Source organism: Cydia fagiglandana, chromosome 1 (assembly GCF_963556715.1).
Source record: "Cydia fagiglandana chromosome 1, ilCydFagi1.1, whole genome shotgun sequence".
NCBI lineage: Eukaryota > Metazoa > Arthropoda > Insecta > Lepidoptera > Tortricidae > Cydia > Cydia fagiglandana.
The window spans coordinates 28,599,701-28,619,106 of NC_085932.1; the positions used below are offsets into that span (position 1 = coordinate 28,599,701).

The window sequence follows — 19,406 nt, forward strand, 5'->3', positions numbered from 1 at the left end:
TTACGCACACACTTGCATTTCATTTTTGGTCACACTTTTGAAGATTGAGAGTTGTTCTTTGTCATATAATTCTTTGGAAGCTGTACAGCGCTATCTCGTTTACCTGTCAAATTTGAAGCACGAAATTGTCTTAGGTTTTACGCATAACCCGGGGTTAACCGGTTAAATCGGGAGTTACCATGGTTACCAGTACAATTTGACACTGGGTTAACGGTTTAACTGTTTAACCCCGGGTTAGTGGGCTGGTGCAAGTGGCCCTTACTCAAACAATCTTATCTTTGGCATTAGTGATGAAAATCAAGTAAAAACTGACCATCGGCGTCATTTTAGGTTCCAACCACTACAAGGAAGGTTTACCCTGGCTATAATAAACGAATGAATAACTAGCTAATTTATTTATTATAAGTTATTTACCTGATATTTTAATGCACAAAATTGTTACCTGTTTCGCCTGTTGAATAAAACGTTAAAAATCATTTTTGAAGTTTTATTTTTTTACGAATTGAATTGAAAAGGAATGTTATGTGGGGTGAGGCATTACGACGGCATTACTACCAATGTCTAAATTTTTTCTCTCGCTCCCGCCTAACTAAATATGTTCTCCGTCTATAATATCTAAAGCCTACTGGCAGTTGGATTATATTACAGGTTACATATGTTTATAAAAAGAGAATGCTGAAATGGATTTGAATATGACTCATAATTATGACAAATAAATAATAATAGTCAGTCTGTTACATCTAAGGGGTTCACATTGGAACAGATTATATCAATACAAGTGACCGATTTAATAAAACCAAAAAAATACTCATTTATTCTTTTTGTTCACATCAATCTTCTTCGACACTAACCTTCTTATAACAAAAACACTCAAGAAAACAAGTACAAACACCAGGGCCACCAGATCGAGGTACATCTTCTGATACCAGGGCACCAGGAGCGCAGGAGAGCGCAGATGCGGCGCGCCGCGCGTGCGCACCACGTGCTCCGCCCAGTGCACCAGCTCCGCGCCGGGAGCGCGCCGGTCGTGGTAGATGGACGACAACTCTTTCACTTTCTCTCGGTACCTGAAATGATTTTATTTTGAGAAAAAAAATGGAGTGATTCACAAAGACGTCACTTTCAAATAAACCAAATTATCAAGCGGTGTACCTATAGGTATTAGGTATGCTTTTTTGCGACCGATAATAGAAGTGTAGTGGTCAAAAATCATTATATTAGCCTTTTATCGCCTACTACTGAGCATAGACCTCTCTTCGAGTACGCCACTTATCCCGGTCCCGAGCCAATCTCATCCAGAAGTGACCAAGACCAGATGTCACACCCACACCACCATTGCAAAATGTTTAAACAAATGCTATAAACATAATAACGGTACCTACCTAATGTTTCAACTTTTTTGCAAGTTGGTACAGTCACCTGCAATAACATGTTATTACTCTTCGAAGGCCGCAAAAATATGTGACACGCTCTTATGGCTCTATCAATAAGATCGTGTCAGATATTTTTGCGGCCTTCGTTGTGTTACATATTATTGCAGGTGACTGTACATCATGATATATAAATCCCTATATTAACTTCAAGATTCATAAATAAAAAAAAACAATATTTTTTTTACTGGGTATCTGTTTTCAATGCTGTTTACTTGTTTTTCGAAGAAGTTCTACGATCATTAAAAACTTACTTCCATTCCAAAACATACTTTTCTTATTTCAGTGGAATTTTAAATCAACCGCACCTATAACAATGGGATACCCTTGCATCTACTTAGGATTTCTTCAATCGCCACATACACATATGGCACCCCTGGGTTATAAGCAGCCATCACTTAGAGGATATAACCAACGGAGACGCCATGTCTAAAATTTTCGGTACAAAATAGTCTGCCGTTTTTTGCGGGGGAGGGGCACATCAAATGTATAGGTACGTCATGTCCAGAGAGCGCAACTTTGGTGCCGATGACGTCATTATATGACGTTAAGTCGCATATAGGATGTTTTTTTAAAACAACGTTGTAACACCTCAATGATTCTTAATAATGATAATATATAAAGCCTGACAACAGTTTATTTGACCCTCGCCATTTTGCGGATTTTCAATGGTACTAATTTCTTTTACTGGCAACAAGTACTCTTTGACAACGAACGTTGGCTGTCATCGAATGTCACCGATGTAAACAAATAGAAAATATCTACGAATATATTCAAATATAAACAGTTTTATCACAAAAATGCCAAAAAAAGTTTCCAAGGATGCGAAGAAAATTGTAGTGAATGCAATCAAATACTTACAGCTTAAAAAGGACGAAGGATTACATAGCATTCCGATAAACAATGTTTTGAAGTTGGTTGTTGACATGACCGGTATTGACATTTTATAGTGCGGTTGTATTGAACTGGTTAGTTAGTTGTTTGGTTTAAACTTTAATATTTCATTGAAGGTTTATGTAGATCGACGATAAAAAATATTTCTAAAAATAATGAGACGGTCTTGATTTTGCCCCCTATACAAAACAAAGCCCCACACAAAAAGAGAATTCAAATAGACTTCGATAAATGTGCCATAAGGCCATAAGGCATAAAATTCATGAAACTTATTTTATTGCTTAGAATTTAGTTAAGTTATGTAAATTATTTTGTATTCAGTCTATATCATTAATGATTTAAATTTTTAATATATTATTATCGTATAGGAAGTAACTCAAGAAATTTGGAGCAATTGCTGTGACCATGTTAAAAAAAAAAGACGATTATAGGAATAAAGGTCCTATAATCGAATTGGAGACTGAACGTTTTATTATCGAGGTTAGTGGTCCTGAAAGCGACACAACATCTGATGAAAATCAGACTTCGTCAGAGTCAGAAAACTAAGAATATATAAATATTGAATATTTAGAATCAGATTTTGACGAATAGGTAAATTGAAAGAACCGAATTCTCTGTAAGAAATGTTTTGACATTATAAGAGGATCAACATGAAGCCAATGCCCACTACCCCGACTATACATGACGTACGCACATTATTGCCATACGTAACCAGTTTGCAGCGACACCATATCAGGGTTAAATAAACTGTTGTCAGGCTATACCTATATTATTGTTTATTTATAATAATGCTTGGTAATTTACACAAAAAATAATGTAAACATTAAAAAACGATACGAAACGATCTCCTTCTCATTCAATATGCTTTGTTGTTTTCAAATGTTTCTCTATATTGCTTGCTTTTGCTGTTAAATTTTGGTCACATTTTTTATATTTTACAATCAGAAAAGAAAATTTCTGCAAATACGGCTGCAAAGACTCCATAGCGACTTCAAACAATAATATTTCGGTTATATTTTACTAATAAAAAAATAAGTAAACAGTAATTGGTTGTCATTTCCAACAATCTTATTTTTAACATGACAAAGACAGTTATGTTTTTATAAGTGGCCAGTACGTATAAAAACTCTCAACTCAAGTTTCAATATCAGTAAACTAAAGAGGCTAATAAGTTGTCATTTGTTTAAGTATCTATAATCTAGATAACAACACTCTGTATTTAGCTTCACGTCATACGTCTGTCATCGGCACCAAAGTTGCGCTCTCTGGTCATGTCAGATAAACGTCAGTCCATACATATGGTTGACATGTGGTTGACCATTGGCCGCCTATTTTCGACAGAGGGGAACGCCTGTTAATGGCGGCTCCATTGTTAATTACTCCGAGAGCCATCACTTCCAGCTCTAGTTGATGAATCATAGTTAACCTTTTCGACGTCGTGTCAAACACATTAAGCTGTCACTCGGATGCCAGGTCACCGAAGTGTCAAAACTGAAATTGAACTTTATGTATATGCACGTATGTCTATGTTGGTCTGTGGTCTGTGACCGATTAATTCGTCTTTGGCGTTGTACCTGCGGTGCGGATACATCAGTCATTGGCGTCCAAAAGGTTAAAGAATCTTGTACTACCTACTGCACCTACTTGGGATTTCCAACCATCTCTTCGATCGCTAATTTCAAATCTCGTGGAAGCTCGTCGTGGCTCAGCCGAACCTGTCCCGCGAACCCCTTCTGGACGGCTCGGTTCACGTTTTGGAACTGGTCTCCGAACACGGGCACACCGAGGATTGGGACGGCGAAGTGGAGGGCTTCGTTGGTGGAGAGCAGTCCGCCGTGGGTGATGAATAGGAGGCAGTTAGGGTGAGCTGCGAGAGAAATATTGGGGTGAGTTGGGGGATGAAATACATGCAACGCCAACGCAAGACTTGGTGAAAATATGAACCTATACTTTCGTAGACGATATTTTCATCTGTTTGCAGCTCCAGACTGTCAAATTTAGCAATATTTCCCACACCCACTAAGGCTGCGCCTCGGTCATGCACGGAGCAAATAGGCAGGTAATGAAGCGGTGTTCAAAGACTACTAAATACGGTCATATTTATAGAGGCCAATGAGCCCCATTAGTTAGAAATCAGAAATTGTTTATTGCAAACCATGGTACATATACATACCTAGTTGTTATAATAAAATCATATTAGAATCACATGGCACCCTATAAAGGATATATTCTTATAGCTAATTATATAGAATCGTGAAGACAAAGTACCTAAACTGCCGGCCTAGCCAAGGTTACAATCGCTATCGCTTCGACAACGAAAAGTATAATGTCTCTCTATCACTCATCCATATTAGTGCGACAGTGGAAGTTGCGTTTCGATCGCTACGGAGCGTAAGCGATCGGCATCTTGGCTACGCGGCCTGAAACGTCGACCGTCTACGCCCATATAACCATTCCAGTCGCAGAATCATCAAAGTGGTAACTAAATGTCAGATGTGTCGTAACAGAGTCCACACAATGTGTCTAGAATTGTTTCGAAACAAAGTGTCGTCGCCGTGTCTACACTTTTCCGTAACAAGGTGTCGACACATTTGTGTGCACTTTGCGTGTGGTTTGCGACTAAATCTGACAGCAAATTTGTGACAGCAAATGTCAATATAAACTACCTCTTGAAAACCAAGGTTTGTCAAACTACTATTAGTGTCTCGTGTGCTCGTAAGTAATTCTAGTAAGTCATCATGGGCGATGCGAATGATAAAAATCGACCAAAACCATATAAACATCCAACACCCGTCAACCTTTTACAGAAAAGTTTTTAAAGAAATGCAATACGCTACTAGGTCAGGCAACGAATGCTCAATAAAGTTGTAGAGGGAAATGCTCGGAACACAATTTTTGACTCCTTAACTTGGTTTGGACAAGTTAGGAGGTGAACATATCAAAAGTCCTCGGCCGTAGCCTTTGAGCGGGGGGGAGAGAGGGGGCTTTGAAGGTCCCATTTTCCGGTTTTTCGATTATATCTCGGAAACTATGCATCGTAGCGACATGGCCACTTACACAAAATGAAAGTTAATTTAATTTGTTACAAGTTTATTTCGTCAATTTTTTCCATATATTGAATAGTTTTTGAGATATCCGCTCTTGAAAGTTTATTTAGGGCTCTCAATTTTATCTTGATTTCTACATCAGTGAAGGTGCTAGGCCGTGTTCCACAAAATTTAAAAACAATTTTTTTAGGGTTCCGTACCTCAAAAGGAAAAAATGGAACCCTTATAGGGTCACTCGTGCGTCTGTATGTCTGTCCGTCTGTCACAGCCTATTTTCTCGGAAACTACTGGACCAATTAAGTTGAAATTTGGTACATATATGTAAATTAGGGACCCAAAGACGGACATGTAACGTAAACAAATTGATTTTATACCCAAAAAATTACTATTGCCCCCCCCCCCCCTTTATCTCCGAAACTACTAGGTCTTAAATTTTGAAAAAAATACACAAAATAGTCCTTTACCTATCACGATTATTAAGATGACAGGAAAACCTATTAGACATGTGCAGCCAAGCGCGAGGCGGACTTAATTTACGGAACCCTTAATACGCGAGTCCGGCTCGCACTTGGCCGGTATTTTTTAAACTCCTCTTGACGCTTAACCGCTGAACCGATTTCGTTGAAATTTGGTATAGAAATAGTTTGCGTCCCGGAACAGGACATAGGATAGATCTTATAACCAAAATCATCTTTTGAAGGTGTGAAAAGTGGCGTGAAAATTTGTACGGAAAATCAATAACCGCTGAACCGATTTATATGAAATTTGGGATGGTCTACAATTCTACATCTTTGATTTAGTTGAAAATGATAAAAAACATGACTTCAAACCTAAACTTAAACAGTAAGTATTAACTTCAAGAATTCAATTCTGAATTCCCCCCTGCACCACATTTCACACCTTTAAAGGATGATTTTTGAGGTAACTTATTACTTATGTCCTGTCTCGGGACTCAAAATATATGTGTACCTTTAAATTAAAACTGTTCAGCAGTTTAAGCGTGAAGAGGAGTTTAAAAGAAAGTATTTTAATAAGTTTATATGTTTTTACTTCGGAATGGTGTCAATGTGATACCATAACTAAATTTGGTACTGTGAATTTATACGAAAACAATACCAAACATGGCCTCGTAGCTTTACTGATGCAGAAGTCAAGATAAAATTGAGAGCCCTAAATTCTTATTACTTGGCCTAACTTGTGTAGAAGGAAAAGGAAAAATAAAAGTCTTCGGCAGGAATATAAGACACAAATATAATTTTTAGAGTTACTATTTCATTCATCAAACATAAACATACCTTGATTATATTATTCTAGTGAGATACGCATATATAAACAAAACCATTAAAAAAATTACAAAGTCGAAATGTCACGGAGCTTGTGTGAGTTATATGTGAAAAATAGAAACTTTTATGACAAGAAAATCTGGACACAATTTAAGAATCATCCAATTGCGTCGAGGAATCATCAGTATTTTTGCTTGTTTCATTACCTCCTTGCTTCTTTTTTTGTCCTTTGTATTCTGTAGCAATTGGTTAGATCTGAAAATAAAGATAACTTGCGTCGTCACGGATGTCGATTTATAGGTTTTAGGGAGTGCAGAATTCGAAAATGATGACCATTTTATAATCTAAGATGGCGGCTACGTATTTTGTCATAAAAGTCGTCATGAATATCGTTTTATAGGTTTTAGGACGTGACAGGTCCAACAATTGTCTACATCACTGTAATTGACGTCACAGGCCTCCATGGGCTACGGTAATCGCTTACCATCAGACGGGCGGTGTGGTTGTTTGCCACCATCATGTTAATTTAAAAAAAACTCCACCGCCATCCTCCAAACGCCAGTTAATAAGTACTTATTTTGCGAAGCTAATGACATTTGTCACAAGAAATACGACAATTGTCACGAAATTCCGACACAGAACTCAAGAATTACCGAAAGTTCTTTGGAATCTTGTGAAAATTTCTTCATTATCATCATAAACATCGCAAAAGAAATACCTGTTTTTGCCGATATAATAAAGTTTTTAAAAATAATACAATGATGGTGACAAACAGGAATACGGCCCGCCCGATGGTAAGCGATAACCGTAGCCCATGGATGCCTGTGACGTCAGCAACAATGAGACTTGTCGAAATGTCGCACCTGTCAGGTTACGTCACATTGTCACGCCAGGGAGTACATCTGAAAATTGTGTGTTCCCATTTGTCCCCATTCCGATAAGGTGGGAAAAAATAGGAAATATTTACATGAAAATCCTATTCCATCTGTTCCCTACGGAGATAAATGGGAATACATCCGAAAATTGTGTGTTCCCATTTGTCCCCACCCCGATAAGGTGGAAAAAAGGGGAAACATTTACATGCAAATCCTATTCCATCTGTTCCCTGCGGAGATAAACGGGATTACATATAAAAATTGTGTGATCCCATTCTTGGTCCCCACCCCGATAAGGGGGAAAAAAATGGGAAATATTTACATGCAAATCCTATTCCATCTGTTCCCTGCGGGGATAAAGGGATTACATCCGAAAATTGTGTGTTCCCATTCTTGGTCCCCACCCCGATAAGGTGGAAAAAAATGGGAAATATTTACATGCAAATCCTATTCCATCTGTTCCCTGCGAGGATAAATGGGATTACATCCGAAAATTGTGTTCCCATTTGTCCCCACCCCGATAAGGTGGGAAAAAATGGGAAATATTTACATGCAAATACTATTCCATCTGTTCCCTGTGGGAATAAATGGGAATACATCCAAAATTTGTCCCCGCCCCGAAAAGGTGGGAAATATTTACATGCACATCCTATTCCATTTACGTACAAAAATGTCCCCCTGTCAACTTTCAATCGAGATTTAATCGATAATTTATTCGATTAATATTCAGATTAATTCAATTTCAATCTATGTTAGGTCGACTAAACTAATCGCGATTAAAATGTGACCACGGCATTTTTACACTTTGAGAATATCTGAAAACAAATGAACACAAGGAGCCATTTTGCAAATCCAGTAACTTTGTTATTACTTTTGACAGCGCGTGTCATGTGTCTACACAGAGTCGACACAAAGTCGAAACATTTGCGACTACTTTGTGACTGCAATATTTCTCAGCCTTGAACCATATTTATACATCATAATTAACAAGTTTCGTAGTATGTGAAGCGTTATTTCTGTTATTTAAGTATAGTATACGCATCGAAGTACTAAAAATGCATCAAATAATATATTTATGAACACAGGCACTGAGAAGTAAACAATTTCATTTCCGGCTAAACTAAAACAATGTGGTGGCGCGTTGATTATATTACACTTAGTTTATCAAATCACTCGAGCAGTTTAATTCCCCATAATAATTTAAGTCCTATTGTAATATAAATGCAAACAATATATAATTACGTCTTGTAATCCGTTTTAGGGATGGCGTATTAATGTCATTTGTTTTTATTTAAGTATTTTTCCATCTGACAGTTTCCATTTGACAGGAACAAAATGAACGAATGAACGAATGATTTTGGCATAAAGTAGTCGCAAACCCGAAACAATGTGTGCACACGGCGACCACACTTTATGTCACTTTGTGTCATGTGTCGACCCTTCCCCATTTCTGGTAACTGTGTCGACACGGCGACGACTCTGCGACTGGAATTGTGACCGAAACAGACGGTGTCGACACAAGATGTGTCTACACCGCGTCGTAACGGCGACTGGAAATGGTTGTATGGGCGTCGTCGTCGTATTATCTTACGTTAATATTATCAGCAGTATTTTAATTGTAAGTTAATCGTGAAAAGCAGTCACGCACAGAATATCTGTAGTAACGTTGGTAACGTTAACTTTTTTATAATATTCTATCGTGACGTATTCTATTGCGATCAAACTGTGGGGATTCTAAATTGCGCCACAAAATCTTATCCTATTTTTATACCTTGTTTGTTATGTTTCTACCTAATGTCGAGTACACATACCTATTGGGTCATCGTAACTTAAGGGACGGGATATGGTTTTAAAATGCGCTAGACTAGCAAGCGATATTGCTCATTCCTCTGTTTAGCTCGGCATATTTTCTATATCAAATGAGGCTCAACTTTTCAAGCCCTTACCTAAAATACTCTGCTGCGGTGCAAAACTGATAATGTGGACATTCTTTGGCACATTTTCCAGTGTTTCTTCCAGTTTCCAAATGACAGTTTGTCTTAAACTCCCCAACATGGCCAGGAGACCCTGCTTCAGGGTCTCTGGCATGCGCTTGGCTTGCAACATGGACCCCATACTGAAGTAAATTACCCCATTTTTGGCGTCATCCATGATCCTTTGCAAATCCTGAAATGTCAAGAATAAAATTCAATGTGGGTACCATTTGTGCGCAACAATTAGGTACCTACTTTTGTTTCATTGTGTGTGTTATGTGGGATATGTACGAGAAAATCATCAGTCGGTAGTGTGACGCACTGTGACCATGGATTAATTTAATTATCATCAAATAAATAATTCCCAGAAGTATTTTTAGTTTGTCATCTTGAAGTATGTTTATATTTAATGCACCATAAAGTCGCGCTTACTGCAGGTAAAGGTTTTTCTTGAATATGGTACCCAGCTACGGGCACGTAGCTTCGCGGCAGCTTGGTGGCCTGCCCGGTCAACACATGCGAGTTGCCTAGCATCAGAGACGCGTTGTATTTCACGTCCTCCAATAGAGGCAGCTGCCGGCCTCGCATGGCGACCGCGGGGCCGAACGCCCGCTCATATAGTACTTGTTCTTCAGACATTAGCTGCCTGTAAATAGCATTTTAGTTGAGTACTTATTGTTAAAAGTAAAATTATGTAAATTGACCGATAATATTAAGTTTATTTTTGGCTAAATGAGAATGTAGGTAAGTCACGGAAGATTTAATAACGGATCTGTTATAAATATAGATCGAGGGTGAATTGTGGATTATAATAAAACTTACCATCTGATATATTTAATCTTGGCGATGGTCCACAACTGCCTGACCCGCTGTGCGAACGTGAACGGCGGGGTGGCCCTGAAGTGGGCGGAGGGAACGTATGACGGGTCCGTCCACTCGTCTATCAGGGACAACACCATCCCGTGGGGCTCCAGTGAGGACACCCAGATGAAAGGGCAGTTAAACACCGTAGACAAACTGCAATAAGTTACAAGACGCGGTTAATGGTGATTTTCAGTCATTAAATTGCGAAGTTGTACGAGGATGTAAGAGCACACCGGCTGCGTATGCGTAGAATGTACTTACAATTAGCTACACGCGCGTATGCACTAAAATATTGGAGCCGTGTCCGCACACGCCACGCAGGCGGTGAGCCGTTTCTTATAAGTATACGGACGTCTATTACGCGTACGTGGTAAAAGTAAAAGGTGGGAAAAAATTCCCAGTAGTTACCACTGGTAAGAACTTGGTGGTAAACTAGTGGGAATAACCCGTACACGCAACACGCGTCCGTTATGCACACGGCGTGTCACAGGCCTTTTATCCACAAAACACCGTGTGTGTACTCTCAATGCCAATGCAATGAGTTGAACCTATAACACAAGACTAATCAATTGACATAAAATCATAGCTAATTCTCTTACTTAACACAATACTGAAGTATCTACGCAACCTATATGCAACCGAAAATTTTTTTTTAGGAAGTACTTTCGGACTTTTCCAGACAGACACACTTGGATGGGTATAAGTAGCGATTACCCGACTAAGAATTCATTTATAATCCAATCAAGAATGACCAAGTCGAACTCTTCCCTCGAGTCCATCATCAGCTTCTGCACGTGTTCATGCGTGGCCGTGTAGTTGGACACCATTAGATGCTGGTGGGCGACTGCGTTCTGGTTGAAATCGACCTCTTCCCCTTGCCTCAGGACCTTGTCAATGTCGCACAAGTCCTCTGGAAATTGATTTCAATAAATATTAATGAGAAGTTCAAATGGGTACATGCACTATAGGTACATGATCATGATGATGATGGTAGGTATAAGTACAACCGTCTTCAATGACCTGACAGGACACGTGCTTGACCTAATAGGCAGGGGCGTATTTACCCTAGGGCCATCCGGGCCATGGCCCGGGGCGCCAACCCTCGGGGGCGTGCCGCCCCTGGCGGATTGCATACTGTTTTCTTCCTTGGTTTCTGGGGTGGCGAAACGTGCCAATGCCCGGGGCGCCAAATTTCAAAATACCCCCATGCTAATAGGTATACGGGGTCTGTACCTATTGTGTGTGTGAATAAATTTAACAAAACATGTAATAATCAGGAACTTAAAAATTCTCATTTCATTGATGATACGTAATTATGTACTTACCCGGGTTAAAAACCTTCCTGTTAGCTGATACGTCGATCTGCCGTAGTCTGGGAGCAGATAATTTCGAAGGGACCGCCGTGATGTATGTCACCTTAAATTGGAGTCAGACTGAGTCATTTAACAATTTAAGAAGTGGAACCTACAAGCTTGCTTATTCAGTAAGCCTAGCAAGGTTTTCTGATCGAACTAGGGAACAAATCGATTCATTTTATGAAATATTTTTGTTATTTATTGATAAAAACAAAGAAAGGAATAAACAAACATAATAAAACTTACAAAACTAAAGATAAAAAATTTGCCCCAGGTCGCCGTCAACGGGCAAGGTGCCCAGAAGGTGAAATACTTTTTGATTTGTTTTTTAAGTAGTCACACTACTAACATAATCATATAAATTATAAACTGAAATAGATATCAAATATCATACACTAAGGAAAAAGTGGCCAGTCCACCGGTGGCCGAAGCGGGAAACGAACCCGCGTCTTCAGCTTACGCGGCTAATAACGTCCTGACCACTAAACCACACCCGATCACGACGTTACCTACTTACTCGTCTAAATTCTCTGGTGTAAGTATGCTATCTTTGAAAGCCTAGGCGCCCTTGACCAACTCTAAGGGCAAGCAGTGTGTGCTTGCACCTCCTATACGAATCCTTTACTTGTTACGGCATTACTGGATTACGGGTTTTTCCCTGCCTGTATGCGTGGTGGGGCCAGAGTTAGGTTGTTTAAATTTAAGCTAAATTTCACAATGATGTAACAGTTTTACATCGTGTCCGGCGGCCAGGAGATGGCGCACGACCCCCTCCCCAAGGATACTGTGACTCCTGCCCCCCGGCAGCGGGAACACCACCAGGATCCTGTAGCAGCAGCACCAGCCCAGCAGGGAAATCAGGATTATACTCCTCATTCCAGCTTCTGGAACATACTTATAGTCACAAAACACATAAGCGTCAAAGCAGAGAAAACCGTTTAAGTATCAGGTAAATACCGTCTACATGCTTTCGTCGCTTCTAACTAGGGTTTCTGGTTTCTCGGCCTTTTTAATTTCTCGAGGCACGGGAATTCTCGACCAAGATTTCTCGAGTTTCTCGAGTAGTTCGAGAAATTTTGAAAGCTCTATAAAACATCATGTTATTTCATTTTTTTTCGCTTTTTTACAAATGAGACTCGTAGGAATCGTAGGTGAGATCAATAATCAAACATATGGTACATTTTTAGTCACCATAAATTGCACTTAATAATTAAAAATACAACAACAAAAAAAATAATGGGTGCAGGCGTGCGCACTGGCGATGTGTTATGTTATATGTAGTCACTATAGCATAACACTATATAGTATAGTGAATTTCTTTAGGTATTCAACAAAATGTAAACAAACCACAATAAGTATGGTATTTTATTAGGCAGCAATATTCAAGTCAATAAATTTAACTCGATGTGACAAAACTTACAGAAGTTTTACTACGTAATATTAATTACTCGTACTTACTCAACGTTACAATAAAGCTGCTAAAATTGTAATATTTTGCTAATAAGAATATATCGGGATGATTTGATTTATCAATAGTAATTTAGTTTTGTAATATTTGTTATTACACTTATTACATGGTCCTATAATTCGTTACAACATTTTTTAAAGCGTTTTAAATAAAAAGACACTACATGAATGTCATGAATCATGATAGTTCAAAAATTTCAAAACATGAAAATCGGTAAAAGCTAAAACGATAGGTAGGGGACTGATCAAGGTAGATTTTTTTTTGGTTGGTAATAAATGTTTTAAGTTGGTTCCTACCTGAAAACGTAACAAAACAAACATGGTTCATATTTATTTAACTACCCAAAGAAATACATTATAGACACATCATGTGTTATACGCGTTTTCTTTTTACTTATCACAAGAGATTTATTTCTCGACTTCTCGAGGCATTGAATATTTTTTTCCCGTCTCGACTTATGACAAATTTCTCGAGATTTCTCGCCTCGGGAATTCTCGAGCAGAAACCCTACTTCTAACTCTTGCCTTTGTAGCAGCACATACATAGGTACTTAACTTACAGCAAGTCTGTAGAGGGGAAAGAACGAAGCCCTTCCTCTTTGACTGTCTGAGGGAAGTATGTATTCAAACACCAGTTTTCTTGTCCTGCGACACTACCCAACCAAAAATGTTATAATTAGCACAACTATCTTTACTGGTATTAGTAAGACAACTGTGCATGCAACTAAGACTTGAGTTATCAGTAGAATATTTTATTGCACGTTTAATTACACTGAAAACGTGCAATGTTGCATGCGCAACATGTAATTCTTTAATAGGTTATAAACTGAAAACGACGTTAAAGAAATAATGACCCAAAGCCTTCCAATGACCGAGGCCGGAATCGTACCGGTATCGGTACCGCGGTTCTCCTGTTCAGATTACGCGGCTACCACAGTGAACCTCTGGACCACCCGGCCACGGCGGTACTCGTCCTAAATTCTCGAGTAGGTAATCTTTGAGACTATTTAGGCGCCTTCCTTTAACCTCCTATACGAATCCCAATCCCATCTCAATCTAATAGGTAATATATAATTGCATTAATTGCCTTTAATAATAGGAACGCCTCTAAGGAATAAAACGAAACAATTGAAATGCAATGGTGATTATATTTTTTTTTACAAAATTAAATAATGCATATTATAAACATGAAATAACCATGGAACAAAATGTTTAAAACTATGTACAAGTGATACTCTCGCTTTGTATGGGAAGATAACATTTACTCAGGATCGCGAATAAGGACCAGCCTCTCGCAATCTCGCATACTATCGCCTTTTTTGGAGATTTTTATCGACAAACTATAGTATGAATTATATCTGATATTTTTTCGGGCTCGGGCCCTAATCTGTTAAACAAAAGGTATTGTTTCCTTTATTCAGTGGTTACCTTGCTTATTGCTAATAGCCCCGACTTAAGTAACAGAAACAAACCTGTTTAAAAAGGAAACTTACCCTTCTATTTATAGGGTTCAAATTCATAAAACAGCCCATTCAGAGATAACACGTGTATCTCCTAATAAAATACCACCCTGATTGTTCTCTGAATGAGCTGTCATATAAATTTGAACCTTAATACTATCACAATATGTAGTTTGCTTTTTCAAAGACATGGTTGCTTTGGCACGTACTGAAGACCGCTCTTTTGCTAAGCAGATTAGATAATTCATACTATACATATACAAACATTGTTCGAAAATACATTTTAACACGTTAATTGGCATTAGAGTAATATTCTCCTTGCACCATCATTGGCAAGCAAAGTGTCCATTCGTAAACCTAATAAGTTGCGGCCCGATTCGAAATTTAAGATACGTCAATTATTAGATCTAGAAACGATATGGTGGTGTGATAATGTGATGTTTCTTCATACAAAAACGTCACTTTTGACACTCCTCTCCTCCTTCCTCGCGTTATCCCGGCATTTCGCCACGGCTCATGAGAGCCTGGGGTCCGCTTGACAACTAATCCCATGATTTGACGTAGGCACTAGCGAGGGTAAACTAGGCCTTATTGGGATTAGTCCGCGGTTTCCTCACGATGTTTTCCTTCACCGAAAAGCGACTGGTAAATATCAAATGATATTTCGTACGTAAGTTCCGAAAAACTCATTGGTACGAGCCGGGGTTTGAACCCGCGACCTCCAGATTGCAAGTCGCGCGCTCTCACCGCTAGGCCACCAGTGCTTCACGTCACTTCACGTCACTTTTGACACTGACACATCTAAACCAAATCGTTTCTAGATCTATTAATTGACGTATTTTAAAGTTCGAATTGGGCAGTTAGTTTAGTTTTTGCTGTTAGTAGGTACACTCAGATGCTTTTGATAACGACTACACACAAAGGGAATGACTAACTCTTCAACGACTTTACAAGCGACAGTGGTATCGTCTTGGGTCGTCCCATTCGTTTTTCATCAAGTTCTTAAATTAGTCCTATTCTGCTTTCGTCACTCATTCTATATTCGTCACAATAGTCGGTGGCTTTCAATGTAGAATGAGTGACGAAAGCAGAATAGGACTAATGTAAGAACTTGACGAAAAACGAATGGGACGACCCAAGACGATACCGCGACAGTTTAGGACATTTTCGGTGCTGAGTTAGCTAGACGGACTTACTGATGGCCCCCAGAAAGTTTCCAAAATTGCGATACCAAATTACAAAATGAAAGTTTTCTTACTTTTTGTGAAATTTTCCTGAAATTTCCAAAATTTTGGTATCTTTCCGTATGTTGCACATCTACATTAAGACGGACTCTCTTCAATTACATTTCCAGTAAAAAATTGTTTCTTCCCATAGAATAGCCAAAAAAAAAACGACATATCCTGTCATTTAGTTAATCTGTAAGGCCCACTTGCACCATTTCACTATCCCGGGATTAACCGGTTAAACCTGAAGTTACCATGGTTACCAGTACAATTTGACACTGGGTTAACGGTTTAACCGCTTAACCCCGGATTAGTGGGATGGTGCAAGTGGCGCTAAGTCGATTATCAATTTAGTTAATTTTCTGATAACATTGTCAGAAAAAAATAGTCCAGCGATAAACTAAATGGCATCACACGTCCCACAGACACGCATCTCACACGCCGCTACACATAACATAATTATATCAGTTTCCATCTAACTATCGATTAATTTATAAATTGTTTGTATTAACAGGGCGCGCACACAACATCAACAAATTATAGGTAAAAAATTCATTTTTAGGGTACCTCAAAAGGAAAAAACGGAACCCTTATAGGATCACTCGTGCGTCTGTCTGTCTGTCTGTCACAGCCGATTTTCTCCGGAACTACTGGACCAATCAAGTTGAAATTTGGTACACATATGTAAGTGTGTGACCCAAATACGGACATGTAACGTAAAAAAATAAATTTTAAACATGGCGGCCACTTTTGGGGGTAAATTAAAAAATATTTTTTTTCAAACTATATCATGTTACATATCGAATGAAAGAGCTTATTGTAAGGATCTCAAATATATTTTTTTTATAATTTTCGAATAAACAGTTTAGAAGTTATTCAAGAAAATAGGCAAAAAATTACCATTCCCCCCCCCCCCCCTTTATCTCCGAAACTACTAGGTCTAAAATTTTGAAAAAAATACATAAAATAGGTCTATACCTATAGATGACAGGAAAACCTATTAGAAATGTACAGTCAAGCGTGAGTCGGACTTAATTACAGTTTTTGATCCGACCCCTACGGATTTTTTACAGAGATTTCACTCACGTTTCACATAAAAATACATTGTTAAAAATTGTGTAATATACGGAACCCTTGGAACGCGACGCGAATCTGACTCGCACTTGGCCGGTTTTTTTTTTACGAGATGTGGGTAATTCCGTCATAGGGACTATTCCGTCCACTAGCGTTTTTCTCGAACAACGTACTAAATTGATAATTTCATCGACAAATCAGCGATTTCTTTTAGTTTCAGCAATCAAAAGAAAATGTTTTTTTTTCCTACGATTGAAAATCAAAGAAATATACGCATGGACTTCAAAAACGCCTAAACAGAGCAACTTGTCTGTCTATATACGATGACGACCTGTTACCACCAAATTGTTTTGTATTATTTGGTAATTGGTAACAACTGGGATTTTTCTCGCCATTTACCACTGGGAACGACTGAGAAATGATATCCCTGGAGTTTCCGCCAAATTGGTGGTAAGTGGTAACCGTTATAACAAGCCTACTGACGAGGAGCAAGGTTCCAATTTTTCCTCTTTATTTCATTAACTGGAAGTGTATACATATTTTTACAAGCTTTTATTTTACTTACAGTCGCCATCAGATATATCGGAGCGGCCGAGGTGTTCACAATATCTGAACACGCGCTCTAACGCCTTGACAATAGAGGCGTGTTCAGATATTTGTGAGCATCTTGGCCGCTTCGATATATTTGATGGCGACTGTACAATGTTCATTTGTATGTTTATTTTTCTTATAGATAGTTGAGAATAAAACTTGAGAAAATTAGGGTAAATCGTCAATTACTGGCCACCTTATACTAAAATGAATTATATTTATAGGTGAATAGAATTAATTTTTAGTATAAGGTGGCCAGTTATTAAACAGTGGTCAGTAATTGACGAATTACCCAATTAACCATTCATTACGAATGAAGAGCTGCCAAAATAATATTCGGAACGTTGATCAACTTTTTCATGTTACCTACTTAAATAATAAATAACTTTGTTAATGAAACCAGGTTCTTGGTGTTGTGTGCTCGCCTTACAACGTTACTAACTACACCTTAAAGATTGATCTCACGCCCTTCCCTTGTACAAAACGTCTACCAGATGCGAAATAGCTTGGACAGGTTTTAGAATACATGTTCTAAATAAAGGAACTACGATGTAAGCATACAGGGACCGTGCGCGTTGGAGTCTGCCACCTTGAGACGTAACCCGATACATTTGATATTGTCATTTCACGCCAAAAAGCTTTCTTGCTCAATGCAGGGTCTACCGTCTAATAGCTTAATGCAGAAAATTAAGAACCACGCCAATAAACTGGGGGCACGGTCCCTTGAAACGGGAAACGGGCCACGGTCAATTGAAAGATTATCGTTTCTGATTGTTCTATAATGCGTTTGTATTTTCAACTGTTTCAAATAATCAATCGTAGGTATTTCGTTTGCTTCAGCCCTACTAGGTAGTGGTTTTCATAATCTCACCAACCATCTACGATAAGTGGTACACCTATAAAGCAATGGACATATTTAGGAGTATTAATTAAAACGTTTCTCCGTCCAAGCTTGTAAGATAATAATAAATATTGTACTATAATAGAATTTACAAATTAGGATTCATAATGCGAGAGGCACTTGATCTCTTTACCAAGTAAATTGAACTACGTTACATCTGAGAAAAGTGCATAGGAAAGATTTTCAACTACTATTGTCTAGATTTCTAGAACGAACTCCCGATCACTACAAGAAATGTGTGAGCACATCAGTTATACTTTATATTCCACTATATCGTTAAAAAAACATTTAGGTCAAGGTGGGGAAGACCGGCATATAAAATCTTCGGTTGGGAAGAACGTCATAGGGCAAGAACTCTAGTAGGGTAATTCGCCAGTAACTGGCCACTGTTAGTAATTGGCCACCTTAAACTAAAAATGAATTCTATTAACCCATAAGCAGAATTCATTTTAATATAGATAGATAACCATTTATTAGCTTGCCACAATAATATAAGGCGTTTAGTAATTGAAGGCTGGTCGGTTATTGAAACCTTATACTAAAACGAATACTGTTTATATGTGAATAGAATTCATTTTTAGTTTAGGGTGGCCAATTACTAACAGTGGCCAGTTACTGGTGAATTACCCTATTTGTTTACGTACTCCGCTCAGACGCAGTCAGAAATGAAGAGTTTCGCTCCTTCTGCTTTACCGACCTTCTGTAAGTGGACTATTTGTACAAACGCAAAAGGAAGCGACAAAAGAGATTGCAGACGGTCTTACCTGATAGCCGGTTTCCCCACATCGACCTTAGTCCAAATTGAGAAAGTACTTCTTGAAATTTTAAAGTGGATTTAATAACTCGATCTAATTTTAAAGTGGATTTAATAACTCGATCTAATTTTAAAGTGGATAATTGTTTTGTGACTGATTCAAATAGTCCTTAAATCATGTTCAATGATTGGCAAACAACTGATATACAACG

General features: G+C 38.4%; 1 protein-coding gene across 1 annotated transcript; it reads right to left on the reverse strand.

The window, feature by feature from the left end:
- Positions 1-808: 808 nt before the first annotated feature.
- LOC134668495 (UDP-glycosyltransferase UGT5-like) lies at positions 809-12,597 on the reverse strand. The gene is made up of 8 exons (XM_063525946.1): positions 12,457-12,597; positions 11,692-11,782; positions 11,081-11,276; positions 10,325-10,519; positions 9,935-10,148; positions 9,476-9,695; positions 3,969-4,191; positions 809-1,067 (listed from the first exon to the last, which is right to left on the reverse strand). The coding sequence occupies exons 1-8, from the start codon at positions 12,595-12,597 to the stop codon at positions 809-811; spliced, it is 1,539 nt and encodes a 512-aa protein (XP_063382016.1).
- Between the last annotated feature and the right edge of the window lie 6,809 nt (positions 12,598-19,406).